The following is a 15,687-nucleotide window of genomic DNA, read 5'->3' as shown; positions in this document are numbered from 1 at the left end:
ATATATTTTAGGAGAGCCACAAGTCAACTTCTTTGTTTGTTTGTTTGTGAATAGCAAATTATTAAAACAATTGAATTATTTGTGCTAATTGTTGGACTAAGGTCTAGTAACTCACCAGATTCACTTTCTGCCCACAGAGCAGCTGATCCAGACAATGTCCTAGGAAGCGGGGGAACATTTCCCAGTTTGGATTGGAGATGATGAATTAAGAATGGAATTGGCTGGTCTGGTGTCTCGGTGATCAGCTTAGTCATTAACTCCTAGGGGCAAAAACAATAGGAAATTAGTGGGACTGTAAAAGTAATATACAAATCATAGTCTAGAATTTCTATGGTCTGTGGAAACCGTGTCCCTGTGTTTTTTTTATATTCCACATTGCCAAAAGAACTTAGAAATATACATATTTTTTTACATAATTATAACCATAACATTTCATAACAGCTTATAAACCATATGTAGCTTCATTAATATTATAGTAATATTAGAAGATATCCGTGGTCAATAACTTTAATCACTGTAGTCAATGATAACAGATTTGACATGACAAGTAATTTTTCTGAAATGGTACCAAGTTGACTTTATATGTGTCAAATACAAATATTCTTCCGAAATGCAGCATCCACAATGTATGCATGGTCTTACTTGTCATAAGCTACCCAACAGCTTTTTCATGTAGAGAATATAGCACAGACTTTATAATTTTCCTGTCAAACTTGAGAAAACAGCGAGTAAACCGGAAGAGTTAAAAGAGGGAGGAGGAGAACCCTCTGGGTGATTGAGTATCAGAGGAAATCAACCCCATGACAGATAATATGGCTGACAATGATAGCATCCAGACAGCTACTTCCTGGTTCAGAACCTGAAGGTGCAGTAGAAGGCTAGAATAGAAAATATGGAGCTTACATGACAAGGACTGCACACACTTATTGAGCATAAGCATTCAGGGGTACAGTCAAGTTTCCATTTTTGACTGGAGATGTTTTAAATAAAAGGCTATGTACACTTTTGTATGTTTTTTTTTATTAAAGCAATGTTTTTAATAACATTTCTAATTGACTTTTATTAAAAAATGTTTTTTACTTTTTACGATACAGCCTCCATGTATCCTGTATGCATAGAAGCTGTATCGTTGTCTCTCAGCTGAGCCGTCAGTTCAGCTGATGAACGGCTCAGCTCAGAGTGGGTCTTGCATTTCTCTGACACAAAGGATCTATCTAATATTGGATACATCTAAGTTCATGAACTTATGGTGATATAAGGTGGATCCCGTGTGTCAGAGACATGCAGGACCCGCTCTCAGCTGAGTCGTCAGTTCAGCAGAACTGATGGATTCTGCTGAGAGAGAACGATGAAGCTTTTATGTATACAGGATACGTAGAAGCTGTATCGTAAAAAGCAAAAAAAAATTTTTTTCATAAAAGTCAATTAGAAAGGTTCTTAAAAACACAAAAAAAAACATATCTGTAAGGAAGCTGAACAAGTCTCTATATCTCTCACAATGAGGAAAGCTTATCGGAAAAGAAGAAGGTATTTTGAGATATTAATAAATTTACACTCCAGGACACTTGGACATAAAATTATATGTTGGGAATAACCCTTTAAGCTTTAAAAATTGTCTCCAAATGACTGTGTATTTAGAAAAAAAACCAAAAAACTGCATACAAATCCGTGGCTAAATACCCTCATTATGGCTCTTACATAACAATACACCGTTAAAAGGCTTTGCATACGAGACAGTGGCAGTGTACAGATTTGCATACACATTCAATTAATCATGAATGTCGAGACTGAATGTAGGATTTGTTATATTGAACTTCTGCAATCCACCTTCATTATATGCAGAAATTATACATGACCACAATTGAGCCGTCGTGGAGAGACAAGTAATTATGTTTTGAAGGCTGTAGACTTTGATGCAGTTTAAAAACACATCATTATCTTTTAAGTAAAAAAGTAGCGGTAATATTAAATCCTCATTAGAATGTTATACCAGAGATAAATCCATATTATAGTTCAGAGTTACAAAAGTATAATATACACAGTATATAGAAACTCTAGAACATCAGTTATTGGAGGTCATTTACAGATATATGCAGGGAGTGTGCCAATATGTTCTTCACCATCCCCCTGTTGTAATTAGGGCCAGATTTTTCATTAGTATCTAGAGGTCCATGCCTATGAACGGTGGGAATGGGCGCCTGATCCTCAATGTCAGGTCAGGATCAACATCGAAAGTTAGTTCAGTAGACGCCACTGTATAATATGCATGTGGTGTATTTCTCTGGAGTAAGCACTGATAGAAGAATTTGTGTTTATACTGCATAGTGCTGGTCCTTTCTCCGCTATATTCACACTGGCTGATGAATATCTTACAAAAGGACATCTTTGTCTATAGGCTCCTGAAATGGATTAGTCGCAAAGCAACTACTTCTTGTAAATATCTGCACAGATAAGTCAACATTATACCATCATTTATACCAGGCTTTCAAAATAAGTAGAAATGTACAGGACGGCTAAAGGTCCTTTCACACGGCCCGATATGGGCCGTGAAAATGAGCGAATATCGACAGGACAGCTCGTCAATCACCACTCGTTTGCCACTTTCACAAGAAGTAATGATCAGTTATGTATGGGGACGAGAGGTCGTTACTACGATCGTTCATCCCCATACATTTCCAAGCGTTATTCTTGTTCATCGGATAATCGTTGCCCTGTTTACACAGGGCAATGATTGGGAATGAGTGCTCATATGAATGCTCAATATTTTGCCCTTGTAAAAGTGCCTTTACTCAATAAATCTGGTCATACACTCTAGCTAGCGGATTGTTCTGCTGACAGCTATTCCACCCGACCCTGCGGCCTTTTTTTTTTGGTATTACATTAAAGCTGTAGCAACAACAAAATCAGACATATTTTTGTATAGTTCGAATCATTTTAGTGCAACAGATGATCATGTTGTCAATTTTGCTATAGTAGATATTACAATTGGTAATTATGCCGCTATACTGTAACCAGAGCCATCTGCTTCCAGCCCGGATGCAGCCGGAACAGCTGAATGGTGCAGACTCCGGGTATCGGACCCCACCGATCATATATATAGATGACCTATCCTGTGGATAAGTCATCAGTATGAAAAAATGGCAGATGCCCGGACAACCCCTTTAAGCAACTTAAGGTAACCTCTTTATTGCGTTTAGCCTGGAGCAATTAGGTTTCTAGTCTAGGTTGCTAGTACTGATCTATTGAGTTTACGTTGGATTATCTGTGACTGACCCTGCTTGCCTGTTCACTGTGATGACTGTCTGTCTCCTGCCCTGCCCTCTGGATCTGCTAACCGTGAGTGAACGTCTGCCGCCTGCCCTGACCTTTTCCTTAGTCCAGACCTAGCATCTATATACTACTGTTGTACCTTGCCATTGCCGATGGAGATTACTTTGGGCATGGTGACCTAGAGATTCTAGCGGCCAAATTTAATCTCCATACGGAGGTTAACGGGTGAATCCCTAGCTATCCCTTAGACTCCGCTCCTGCCAGTCCTGTAGTTTAGCCATAATCAGTTGGCAATGGATGATGGTGGTTATATACAGGGATGATGGCTGGTTATGTACAGGAATGATGGGGGTTATATACAGAGATGATGGGTGTTATATATAGGGATAATGGCAGTTATATACAAGGATGATATTTATTATACAGAATAAAATAAAAGATCACTGCAGCACCAAGTGTGTTAGCCATGATACCATATAGATGCAGAATGCGCTAGAATAACATTTCTGCTCTTTTAACGGCTTACACGTGAGAGTTATAAATTCTCTGATTAAAGCTGACATAGATGCAATACATGCTGAAGTATGCAAAAGAAAACAAATAGTGATGAAGCCGAGTATCATTACCCGACACATCAGCCACATCAGCATTCCTAGCAATTCAATTGTAATTAACACAAAATGACCTTCTTGTATTTAAATTCAGAATGTGAATCAACATATGTATAGATAAATGAGAGAAAAAGTAAAACAAATATATCACTAATTGTTCTTTAATCATACATATATTTCACTATGGACAGTTGTCGACCCAAATGGACTCTATGATATTGTGATAATAAGAGATTGCTTTTTCCTTTGGACCTCTATAATGTTTCAGGAAAACATTAGAAGAAAAGCAGTCCAAATAAAACACACAGCAGTAATACAGATTACCTCAGTAAGAACATTATAATCAATGACAGTGTAACAACACTGCATAATTTCAATATTTGCAAAGTCTAATGTAAGGCTGCTTCCGAAGCGAAGGTCAATGTTTAGGATAGAACATAGAAAGCAAACAAACTAGTGGCAAGAAAATATACCTTGATAAACACGGAAACCCAAGGTGGACCACGTCCGACAGCAGAAGATCGGCAGCCGCAAGCGAGAGAGTGGAGCGGGATGGGGAAGAGGTAAGTAACAGCTGGAAAAAAAGCCTTTCCTGGGTCTGTAGAGTTACATTGTATATCATATGATCCCTCTCACCATATTAGCATGGCATGCCCCACTCAAAGTATGGTCCATCATTAGGTTCTTATTTTGTTTTGAGGTTTTTAGATAGACTCCTCAGTCACTCAGTCATTCTAGGCAGAGGGTACGGTAAAAGTCAAGGACAATTGGGAACCCCTCTGAAGCTTAGGGTGACCTCTCTTTGCCCTGGTGTCTGCATAGACTGCCAACCAAGAATGCCCCAGCATACCCTAATTCTAGGTTGGCTACTCTAGAAAAGGAAGGCAATGTTTGCAGGGGAAACCACTTTTTATAAAAGCACCACAACCTGAAAAGGGTTTGTTGTCTCAGTAGGCCTCCCCTGCTTCTGGGCCATCAGGTTTTGCCCAATTTTCTACTAATCCATCCACTCCTGAATGTTACAGCAAGTAGTGCAGTGACTAATAGTAATTTACTAAGATTCTATAAATTACCACTTTATACAAGCTTTTATGGGACCCAGATCCGCAAAGAAAGTGACCAGCCTTAATTTCTGTGCCACAAAATTTATCACATTCATTATTTTTTATTATAAAGCCGAAGAAACAAAAAGCACTTTTTTTAGGATCTGTAGCATGTTGGCCTAAATTAAACAGGGAATTTTTAGTAGCTTAATCATACTACTATACTAAGTTAATATCAAGAGATCACGGTTATAAAAACCCTCCGTTAGTTATGGGATGTTAGACAGACTATATATGCAATCGCAAATAGTTAATCAATTTCCGTAAATGATCACAATTTCTTTTTGGCCTATTTTAAAAAAGCATGAAATAGTAAATTTAGCATTATAAAGGGAGACAACGGTAAATTAATCAACAGGACGTAGTAATAAATCTCCTTTTGGATAAACTAAAGTCTTATATTCTAGCTTTTCACTCCTAGGCTACCATAGGTCAGACTCATGACGCGCAACTGGTAGCCTGATGTGCAGACGCCCAGGGGAAGGCAAATTTATATGGTACAGCTACATTCCCCAGGGTTATGAGCAGGCTGCTTTGTTTTCTTCTATTATAAAGGGCATTGTGGTATCTTTCCAGCGTCATGTATATGTTTATGTATAGGTTTCTTTTATTTTTTTATATAATCTGTCTTCCCTCCATATGTTCTGTATTTTGCCAAAGAAAAGAATAGATATCTTATCCGTTTTGCAAGTTGTTTTTTTTTTCTTTGTACAAACCTGTTTTCATGAAAATTAAAATGGAGGTCACAAATAGAGCTGTGTAATAAAAGTCAAACATTTGTGTGTACCCTTTGACCTGGCTGAATGTGATAGAGTCATGGGTTGCATTTGAGGCCCCCAAAACAGGGGCATAGCTAGGGTGGGGGCAGGCGGGGCATATGCCCCGGGCGCAACTAAGGGGGAAGTTGGGTTGGGTTGCCAGGGCCGCACCGTCCATGACGACGGCCTGCTGCCTCTCGGAGGGGGCGGCAGCGCCACTGAAACCAGCCGCCGCCACCCTCTCCTGCACTATAGGTCATGAATGGCCGGATACGTTTCCGCCGCTTGCGTCGTTGAAAGGCGCTAATTGACAGGGCAGAATGACTTGCCCTGTCAATCAGCTCCTTTCAACGATGCAAGTGGCGCGATGACGTCATCGCACCGCTTGCGTCGTTCAACCCCAGCAGAGATGCTCAGAAGAGAGCAGGTCTGCATTGCCACCAGACGGCGTGGGAACGGGATTAAGGTGAGTATGTGTAGTTTTTTTTTTATCCTAATAAAAATGAGTGACATTATCTACAGAGGGGCTCTATCTGCAGGGATCGGTTCTATCTACAGGGGGGGCTATATGTTGATCACTATAGGGGGAGCTATATGTGAGTAACTATATACAGGTGGGCTATATACAGGGGTGGGCTATATGTGGAGCATTATAGGGGGAGCTATATGTGAGGCACTATATACAGGGGTGGGCTATATGTGGAGCACTATTTAAAAAGGGAGATATATGTAGGGCACTATCTACAGGGGTGGGCTATATGTTGGACACTATATACATGGGTGGTCTATATCTACAGGGGGGACATATATGGAGCACTATAGGGGGAGCTATATTTGAGGCACTATATACAGGGGTGGGCTATATGTGGAGCACTATTTATAGGGGGAGATATATGTAGGGCACTATCTACAGGGGTGGGCTATATGTTGGACACTATATACAGGCATGGACTATATGTGGAGCACTATCTACAGGGGGGCTATATGTGGGGCCCTATCTACAGGAGGGCTACATGTGGGGTACTATCTACAGGGGGTCTACATGTAGGGCACTATTTCCAGAGGGGGCTATATGTGGGGCACTATATACAGGGGCGCTATATATGGAACAGCATCTACAGGGGGCTGTATGTGGGGCCACTATCTACAGGGGATCTATGTAGGGCACTATCTACAGTGGGCTCTATGGGGGGCACTATCTACAGGGGCATGGTGTGTGTGTGTGTGTGTGTGTGGGACAGTGTGTATGGTGCTATTATAATTGGAGGTGCAGTGTATGGCACTATTATATTTAGGGGCACAGTGTCTGGCACCATGAGAACTTTATCTTTGTTTATAGGTGCTGAAATGTTTGAAAAGTGTGAAGCTGAAGACATATTGTGATGGCAGGAAGGAGGTGAAGGGAAAGTGAGCCCTAATCTACCCACCGCCCTGTCCCTGCCTACTTGCAACGACCCGCCCTAGGCGACGAGGTACAACTGGGCGGCGGTCCCTACGCTGTCTAAGTGCACAGGAAAACAAACAGGGAACACGCAAGGGAAGGGGCAGTAGCAACGGAACGCCACGAGGAAACGGAGCGGCGAACGAACAGTCAGGACCAGGACGAAGTGAGTAACCCGAGCGGGCACGGAGACAGAAGCAAGCCAGGGGCAAAGCAAAGCAAAGCAAGTCAAGTCAAGGAGAACTGCAGCAAGGCAGAAGCACGGCAGAAGCAGGCTGGAGCAAGCAGCAGTGGGGCCAGGAATCCAAAAGAATAACAAGCAATGAGGAAGAGAAAACTGCAGGTATAAATGGACAGGGGGCGGAGCTAACTCTGACTGACCAGGCCGCGATAGGCTCTCCCACTCCTGAGCCTGCCACCCTGATTGGTGGGAGCCGGTGTCAGTCTAAGAGGTCTGGCCTCAGGTGTCGACTGATTAACCCTGGGAGTCTCCACAGACGTAGTGCCTGGCAGATCCTTTACAGTACTCCCCCTTTTATGAGGGGCCACCGGACCCTTACTAAGAGGACCCGGTTTAGTGGGGAAGAGAAGGTGGAACCTCCTGACCAATACCCCAGCGTGAACATCTCGAGCAGGTACCCAAGTCCTCTCCTCCGGCCCGTATCCTCTCCAATGGACCAGGTACTGGAGGGAGCCCTGGATCATCCTACTGTCCACAATCTTGGCCACCTCGAATTCCACCCCCTCAGGGGTGAGAACGGGAACAGGAGGTTTCCTAGAGGGGGACCAGGACGGGGAGCAGCGTTTAAGGAGGGAAGCATGAAAGACGTCGTGTATGCGGAAGGATGGGGGCAGCTCCAGACGGAAGGATACAGGGTTGAGGACTTCAATGACCTTATAAGGCCCAATAAATCGGGGAGCAAACTTCCTGGACGGGACCTTAAGGCGCAAGTTCCTGGACGACAACCAGACCAAATCCCCGACGACAAACCGGGGGTTAGCAGAACGTCTACTATCCGCCTGAATCTTTTGTGCGCTTTGGGACGCCTCTAGGTTCTTCTGAACCTGGGCCCAGACAGTGCACAGTTCCCGATGAACATCCTCTACCTCAGGATTATTGGAACTCTGTGATGGCAGGAAGGAGGTGAAGGGAAAGTGAGCCCTAATCTACCCACCGCCCTGTCCCTGCCTACTTGCAACGACCCGCCCTAGGCGACGAGGTACAACTGGGCGGCGGTCCCTACGCTGTCTAAGTGCACAGGAAAACAAACAGGGAACACGCAAGGGAAGGGGCAGTAGCAACGGAACGCCACGAGGAAACGGAGCGGCGAACGAACAGTCAGGACCAGGACGAAGTGAGTAACCCGAGCGGGCACGGAGACAGAAGCAAGCCAGGGGCAAAGCAAAGCAAAGCAAGTCAAGTCAAGGAGAACTGCAGCAAGGCAGAAGCACGGCAGAAGCAGGCTGGAGCAAGCAGCAGTGGGGCCAGGAATCCAAAAGAATAACAAGCAATGAGGAAGAGAAAACTGCAGGTATAAATGGACAGGGGGCGGAGCTAACTCTGACTGACCAGGCCGCGATAGGCTCTCCCACTCCTGAGCCTGCCACCCTGATTGGTGGGAGCCGGTGTCAGTCTAAGAGGTCTGGCCTCAGGTGTCGACTGATTAACCCTGGGAGTCTCCACAGACGTAGTGCCTGGCAGATCCTTTACACATATGAGTTGCAAACTGCAGGAATGGGCTGTGGCCGTGAGAAGTCGTCATAGAGGTCTGGACCGGATAGAGAAGAAAAGAGAAAAAGATCAACAAGAATCTGACATCTCCCCTTCCCTTCCCTTGGTTGAACTTGATGGACATGTGTCTTTTTTCAACCGTACTAACTATGTAACTATGTAACCTGTGAGTCACTTAATGTAAATGTTTATTCTGCCTCTAATCAGTCACTGTATGATCTGCAGCGAGATGATGGGTGGTATGATCCTTACTATCCTTTCCATTGTTTGGGCCATGCAGGGAGCTGTATACAATTTAGTGCAAACCTATAGGGCAGGGGTTGCACTAAATTGAGTTGTATGTGTGCTGGTGTCATATATATGTACTGAACTTGGTTCTGATGCTGTGTGTATGTACTGAACTTGGTTTTGGTGCTCTGTTTATGTACTGAGCTTTGTTCTGGTGCTGTATATATGTACTGAGTTGGGTTTTGGTGCTGTATATATGTAATGAGCTTTGTTCTGGTGCTGTATATATGTAATGAGCTTTGTTCTGGTGCTGTATATATGTAATGAGCTTTGTTCTGGTGCTGTATATATGTAATGAACTTGGTTCTGGTGCTGTATATAGAACTATATTGCTTGTAAAATGTACAAATGGCTTTTTGCTCGAGTTACATTAAAAAAAATGTGGGTAAAAAAATCATACCTTATTGTTTGGTAGAGAAAACAAACATGGCGAGGTGAAAGGAGATGTCGGGAAAGAGGTAAATTGAATCTTTTCCCCGGGTGCTGGAGAACCTATCTATGCCTCTGCCCAAAATATTTGAGGTTGACTGCCACTGGATCAGACACTGCTATGAATTCAGTCTAAAACCTAACAGGAGGAGCTACAGTGAAGAGGGGGAGACATGATATGAATCATGGGTGAATTTGTGGCTATATGAAAGACCCATAGCTTCTTATAATGGCTGTTAATTCCTGGAGTCAAAGAAAAGGTCAGGAGCATAATTTGCTGACTTAGGAAAATTAAACACAGTAAGTGAACAAGTACTCAGTTTTGCTGTATGACTTACAAAGCAGCAAGTGAGAAAGGAATATGCAATACAAAAATCGTTAGAGTGAGTCTGTGATTTCATGATGTAACTTTCTAGATATAGGTTTTCAGTTTGGCACCCAAAACAAATACTCAATCTGATTGTCCAGAATTAGAAAAAGGGTCTACCCGCCAAATGTCCATAAGACTGAGTTGAAGTTCTTTCCCATTCACTCGAAAGGAGATGAGCTGCAATACCAGGCACAACCCATGGACAAAATGTCAATCTTACCAGAATGCATGTCGTTCGATAAATTGTCCATATTTATTTTGCATCTCTTCTCATTCCCTAGTAATAGGGTTAAGCACTGTGTGTGGAGTAAACAGCATTTTGTTAAGATGAAGGGAAAAATACACTTTTTTCATTTAGCCTGGAAAAATTGGTGTATAGTGCTTCGCTAATATTTGCTGCTAAAATCCTTCCAACTAACGATGGCTAGAGGTTCACAAGATTTTTGCCGTGAAAACGAGGTAGGTACTGTGAAAATCCCTGGTTTGTCTTCCTGACCCACTATACGCCATGCGATCTACTGTCCATATAGTGTAGTGTTCTAGTAGAAGGCAGGAAAACCCAAAATGTGCTATTAGATCATGAGCAGCATACATTTTTCTTTCTCTTTTTTTTTTGAGGATCCTATTAATTGCAAATACACACACATTGCTATACACACACACACACATATATATATATATATATATATATATATATATATAGCAATGTTCGAGGGCATGTGTTATTACATAGTACTAGTGATTGAGCTAGCCCTCTCATCCTCTTGCAGGCCTGTTATAGAAATATTAAAAATGGCACAGACCTCCTACTTGATAATATATCAATAAGTATTGCCTAAAGCTTTAACTACCACAGATTATGTATTATAAATGTAACTGCATTCATGTAGAAGTGAAGACTATTGACAGAGAGGAAATACAAGCACCATCATTTTACTATAAACCCAGATGACAGAGTCGTGCCCCGCATATCAACAATAATGACAGCTTAATTGTGTAGAACATGGAGGTAACTCTCTGTAATTGCTGGAGGCCATCAGTTCTTCACAGATCATTACTCATCACACGATTCTGCTTCTTAGCATTACTTACAGGTGAGAATAGCTCACTACGTACGGCGCCTGAAAAAGCCTTGACGAGGGATAATAGAGTGCGGTCTTGTCTTACCTTACCTCCCACTACTGCACCAATTCACCCGCTGCTTCCCCACTTCCCATACTGCTAACTAGCACAATAAGACACTGAGACTTTTGCTTGGAATGAATTGGCCACAGCAGCCATTTTATTAACAAAACAAAACAATTCCACACATCAATAAACAGGAAATAAATAACCACAATTTACATAACATTGGGGAGGGAGGTCCTTGAAGCTCAGGAAGGAGGATCTGGCACCAATCTGCCCATACAATGTAAATTTTACACTTAGCTGTCCAAAACACAGGCTCAGGGGCACCGTGACCAACCACAGATGGCTAAAAACGTCACATGTACCTACTCCTCGGGACACCACCCAGCAGGAGCCCAAGTCCACCAGATCCCCCAGAAAATAATTTGGGGAGGGACCATCCCTACTATTAGTCCCTCCCCCACCAAATTTGACCAACTCCAAGGACCACCAACCCCGCCACAGCGAGCATATCTTGACCCCCTCAAGTATGCGAGTTCCGCCACAACACCAATGCCCGCTCGATTCCTTCCTGAACTCTCAATGCTCATAGATCCACACCCACTGCATTCAAATGCACACCATCTGCCAACCAAAATGTACTCACCCCATCCTCAAAATCAACAGGATGCACAAATATTTCGCCATTCCTTGCCACAAATGCAGACACCGCCCAATTCACCTTCACCCGTGCCCTATTGATTGCCGACATGGAAAAAAGAATGAACCCAACAGTTAGGCATGGGCAATAAGAAGAGCCTCAGGAACGCCCCCCCCCTTCCTGGAAACCGCTCCCCCACCTTCCTGGGTCCCTATGCAAGTAAGTGCGGACGCACATATGTTTTATATCGACGATATTCCCACCTCCCTATACAACGCACCACCGGTGCCAACCCCCAGCTGGCCGCCTCCTAGCTGCCCCAATCCGAAATGAATGTGGCGCGTAAGGTCTATCCTCTAGTCCCATGAACCGCAGACACCTTCGAAAAACAGCCGTGAACTGGAAACGAGACATAAGCCCCCCGTCTGCATGACGCAGCACTGGACCCGCCCAATGCCAATCTAAACAAACCCAACTCATATCCGGAGGTGCACACCCTGTCCATTGCCGAACCCAGTTGTTCTAGCAACGCAAATGACATCGGGTTCCGCCTATCAGCCACCACCCGTCCTCTTCTAAACCCCCTCAGGGCCTGGCCGACTAGAAAATCCTTTGTGACGTCCCGCCGTCCCCGCCATTTGCATCCAAAAGCCAAGGCCGCCATAAAGCGATTCACATTCGCAACTGACCAGCCCGCAGCCGACACATAGCCTAAAAATGCAAGCAACGCAACCATCCAGTCATCATCTGTTACCACCCCATCCACTGCAGTCAACCACTCCTCCCAATCTCTCCACGCCGCCTCATCCGCTAACCAAGTCCCTGGAGCCAACGACGAACGGATCAGCCGACCCGCTCCCTGCAGACCAAGATCCCACAAGTGCGCCGGACAGACGAGCCCCTCTGCCTCCGCTTCCGGGGGCCAACATCCGGAACCGATCCCACTGTAACCGAGAAAGAGAATCTGCAATTGAGTTGTCGTGCACCGCAGTAACCCACGCATTCAATGACAAACATAACAAGACTAGATGTCACAACAAACATACAACAGGGGAAGATGACGCCGAAACATTGTTAATTGCCATCACCACCCCCATATTGTCACAGTGAAACCGCACCTTACTGTTCCTAAACTGCTCCCCCCATATTGTGACCGCTACGACAATGGGAAACAACTCCAAAAAAGCCAGGTTCCGAACCTAGCCCTCCCCCACCCAGGTGTCGGGCCACTGACACACACACCACTGACCCACACACCACTGACCCCCGCAGTAGGCACCAAAACCCACGCTACCAGATGCATCAGTGAATAAGTTCCAATCAAAACTATTGACCACCGGTGCCATAATAACTGATCGGCCATTGTACTGGTCCAGAAACTCTGACCACACCTTTAAGTCGTACCGATGTTCCCTGACTAAGAGGACAAAATAATGAGGTGCCTTTACGCCTGCCGTAGCTTGCGCCAACTGCCTACAAAATATCCTGCCCATGGGCATAATCCGACATGCAAAATTAAGCTTCCCCAGGTGAGATTGCAAGTCCCGCAGCGTGATTTTCCGCACGTGCTGCGTCCTTCCCACAAGCTACTTTAAATCCTGCAATTTCTCCCTGGGAAGGCGGCATTCCATACGCTCCGTGTCAATCGTAATACCCAGAAAGAACATTACTGAACTAGGGTGATCTGTCTTTTCCGGCGCAACGGTACCCCGAACCGCCTACAAACCCACTGTACAGTTGATAACAGGTTGCTACACACCAGGAAACCTGACGGCCCAACACAGAGTAAATCATCCAAGTAATGAATGATTGAGGCCACCAACGACACCTCACAAATAACCCACTCCAAGAAGGAACTAAACGCTTCAAAATAGGCGCAGGTGATCGAGCAGCCAATCGGCAAACTTCTATTCTCAAAATAACCCCCCTCCCAATAGCACCCCAGCAACCGAACGCTCTCTGGATGAATTGTAAGTAACCGGAAAGCTGACTCTATATCCGTCTTTGCCTTAAGCACCCCCTTCCTGTACCGCCTAACCCAATCAACTGCCGCATCAAATGAAGTGTAAACCACTGAACAAATAGACGGATCGATGCCATCATTAACAGAAGCCCCCTTCGGATGCGACAGGTGATGAATAATCAGAGACTGGTTGGGTCCCTTCTGGTTGGGTCCCTTCAAGTTCGGAAAGCGGGGCAAAACAAAAGGCCCCGCCATTCTACCCAGCCCCACCTCCTTGCTGAATTTTTCTGTCACTATCGATGGGAACTCCCGAGCCGAAATTAAGTTATGCAACGAAAAGCGGACCTCATGCTGCGGGGGAGGTATGCAAAACCCGTCCCTAAAACCTGCAACTCAGCCCTTTCCCTATACGGATATCTACCCAGATACGGCAACATCTCTGCCAGCTTCACCGGTGTCTCCCCCATGGGCACCCGATCCACCTCACCATCCTTATCAGTCTGCCCCCTGCGACTTATGAGCCGAGCCTGCGGCACCTGCCCGTGCATCAACCAGTGACGGACTCCCCCATAAACCGACTTTCTGCCAACGCGACAATAATTCCCGTACACCCCTCAACAAATTGTCCTGCCTCACCCTACCCGCACATGATCCCTTTACTAACCCCCTCGTGTCGCCCCGCCCTGGGAAGCTACCGCTAGCATGAGTAAAATACGGACTTGTGTACTCACCAGGCTGCGTAGGAGCTGTGGCCCCCCAGCAGGGGAAACCAGATCATCCCGTCGTCCTCCTTCATATGCCTCTCGTTCTTCCGCATGGTCCTCTTCGTGGGTCTTGTACCCAGTCTCAGCAGTCCCTCGATGGCCGCTTCTGCTTCTGCCTCCGCCCATACGGACACCAACACCGTCCGCGACCTTCTGTCCTCCATCGCTGAGCCCGTGGGGCGCCACCCACCGCCATTACCCCACACGACCACCGACTGTGGTCAAAGCGCGATGTCGTCGTCATGGAGTCAGGCAGGCCGCCCGACTGGAGCATAGCCAGGTCGGCCTGCCGCAGATCCTGGCACAATGGTCCTGGGACTTAATGGCGTCCTCCACCTTCTGGGGATCGGATCCCCCGACCCCGCTGGCTCCGGCCGGGAGACAGGATTCCTGCCAGCCCAGGGCCTACGCCCAGGATGAGAGGGCAGAAGGCCCCATCCTCCATGTTCCTGGTGGAGCTCCCAACGTTGCGCCGGGCCCTGGGAGTTCCTTCTGGGCTCACCCTTGCTGGCAGCCTGGACCTCCTGGACCGCCATCGATGTCCATTCTGGGGATTGCGGTCCTGCGATCCCCAGCCGCCTCTCCTTGAAGCACAGTTCCGTCCATTATGGGCGCAGCTGGCCCGATCACCGGCTGTTCTCCCGCTTGGCCGGCCAGCTGGGACCTCAGCCAGTCCGTGCCCTTCTTGGCCGCCATCCTCCCTAGCTGCTCCAGCAGATTGTGTGCGTCCGTCATTTCTGTTAGTGTGAGGGTGTCCGTTCGTTTCATTGGGAGAGCTGAGGGACACAACCTGCTCTTTTTTACTTCCGGGTTAGACTGGCACTCAGTACAGAGCACCATCTAACCCATCCTCGTGTCCCTTGGCCCCTCCCCTTCCTCTTCCCCTCGTCATGGGGCTTCCCCCTACCTGCGGCTTGGTACGGCCGTTCTGTACGTCAGCACACAGAGGCTATACGGCTCCATACTAGTGATCAGTGCAGCCTCCGTGTAACGCCTAAAGGAACATGACTGTTGTGTACCGGCCAGGTCCCGTCAGTGATCCGTGGAAAGATACAGATGTAGCTGTCTTTACCTTGACTTTTAATGCATTAAATAAACAATGGCTAGATCTCTTATCTTGACTTTTCCAATGACTTTGTGATTGCAGCAAGTTATCAGAATCAAGTTAAAGATGGCTACATCTGTAGGAC

At 45.8% G+C, this 15,687-nt stretch overlaps 1 protein-coding gene across 3 annotated transcripts in view; it reads right to left on the bottom strand.

Moving 5' to 3' along the window:
- Window positions 1-15,687, bottom strand: part of C5H8orf34 (chromosome 5 C8orf34 homolog) — a 392,453-nt gene that overhangs the window by 295,097 nt on the left and 81,669 nt on the right. For all 3 annotated transcript variants that reach the window (XM_075828255.1, XM_075828257.1, XM_075828256.1), the window contains exon 2: window positions 116-260. In XM_075828255.1, coding sequence (XP_075684370.1) covers window positions 116-260 — 145 coding nt within the window. The remainder of the gene's footprint in view (window positions 1-115; window positions 261-15,687) is intronic.

Source organism: Rhinoderma darwinii, chromosome 5 (genome assembly GCF_050947455.1).
Source record: "Rhinoderma darwinii isolate aRhiDar2 chromosome 5, aRhiDar2.hap1, whole genome shotgun sequence".
In the NCBI taxonomy this organism is placed as follows: domain Eukaryota; kingdom Metazoa; phylum Chordata; class Amphibia; order Anura; family Rhinodermatidae; genus Rhinoderma; species Rhinoderma darwinii.
Note: the sequence above shows the minus strand (reverse complement) of the source record. Positions and strands in the feature narration are given on the sequence as shown.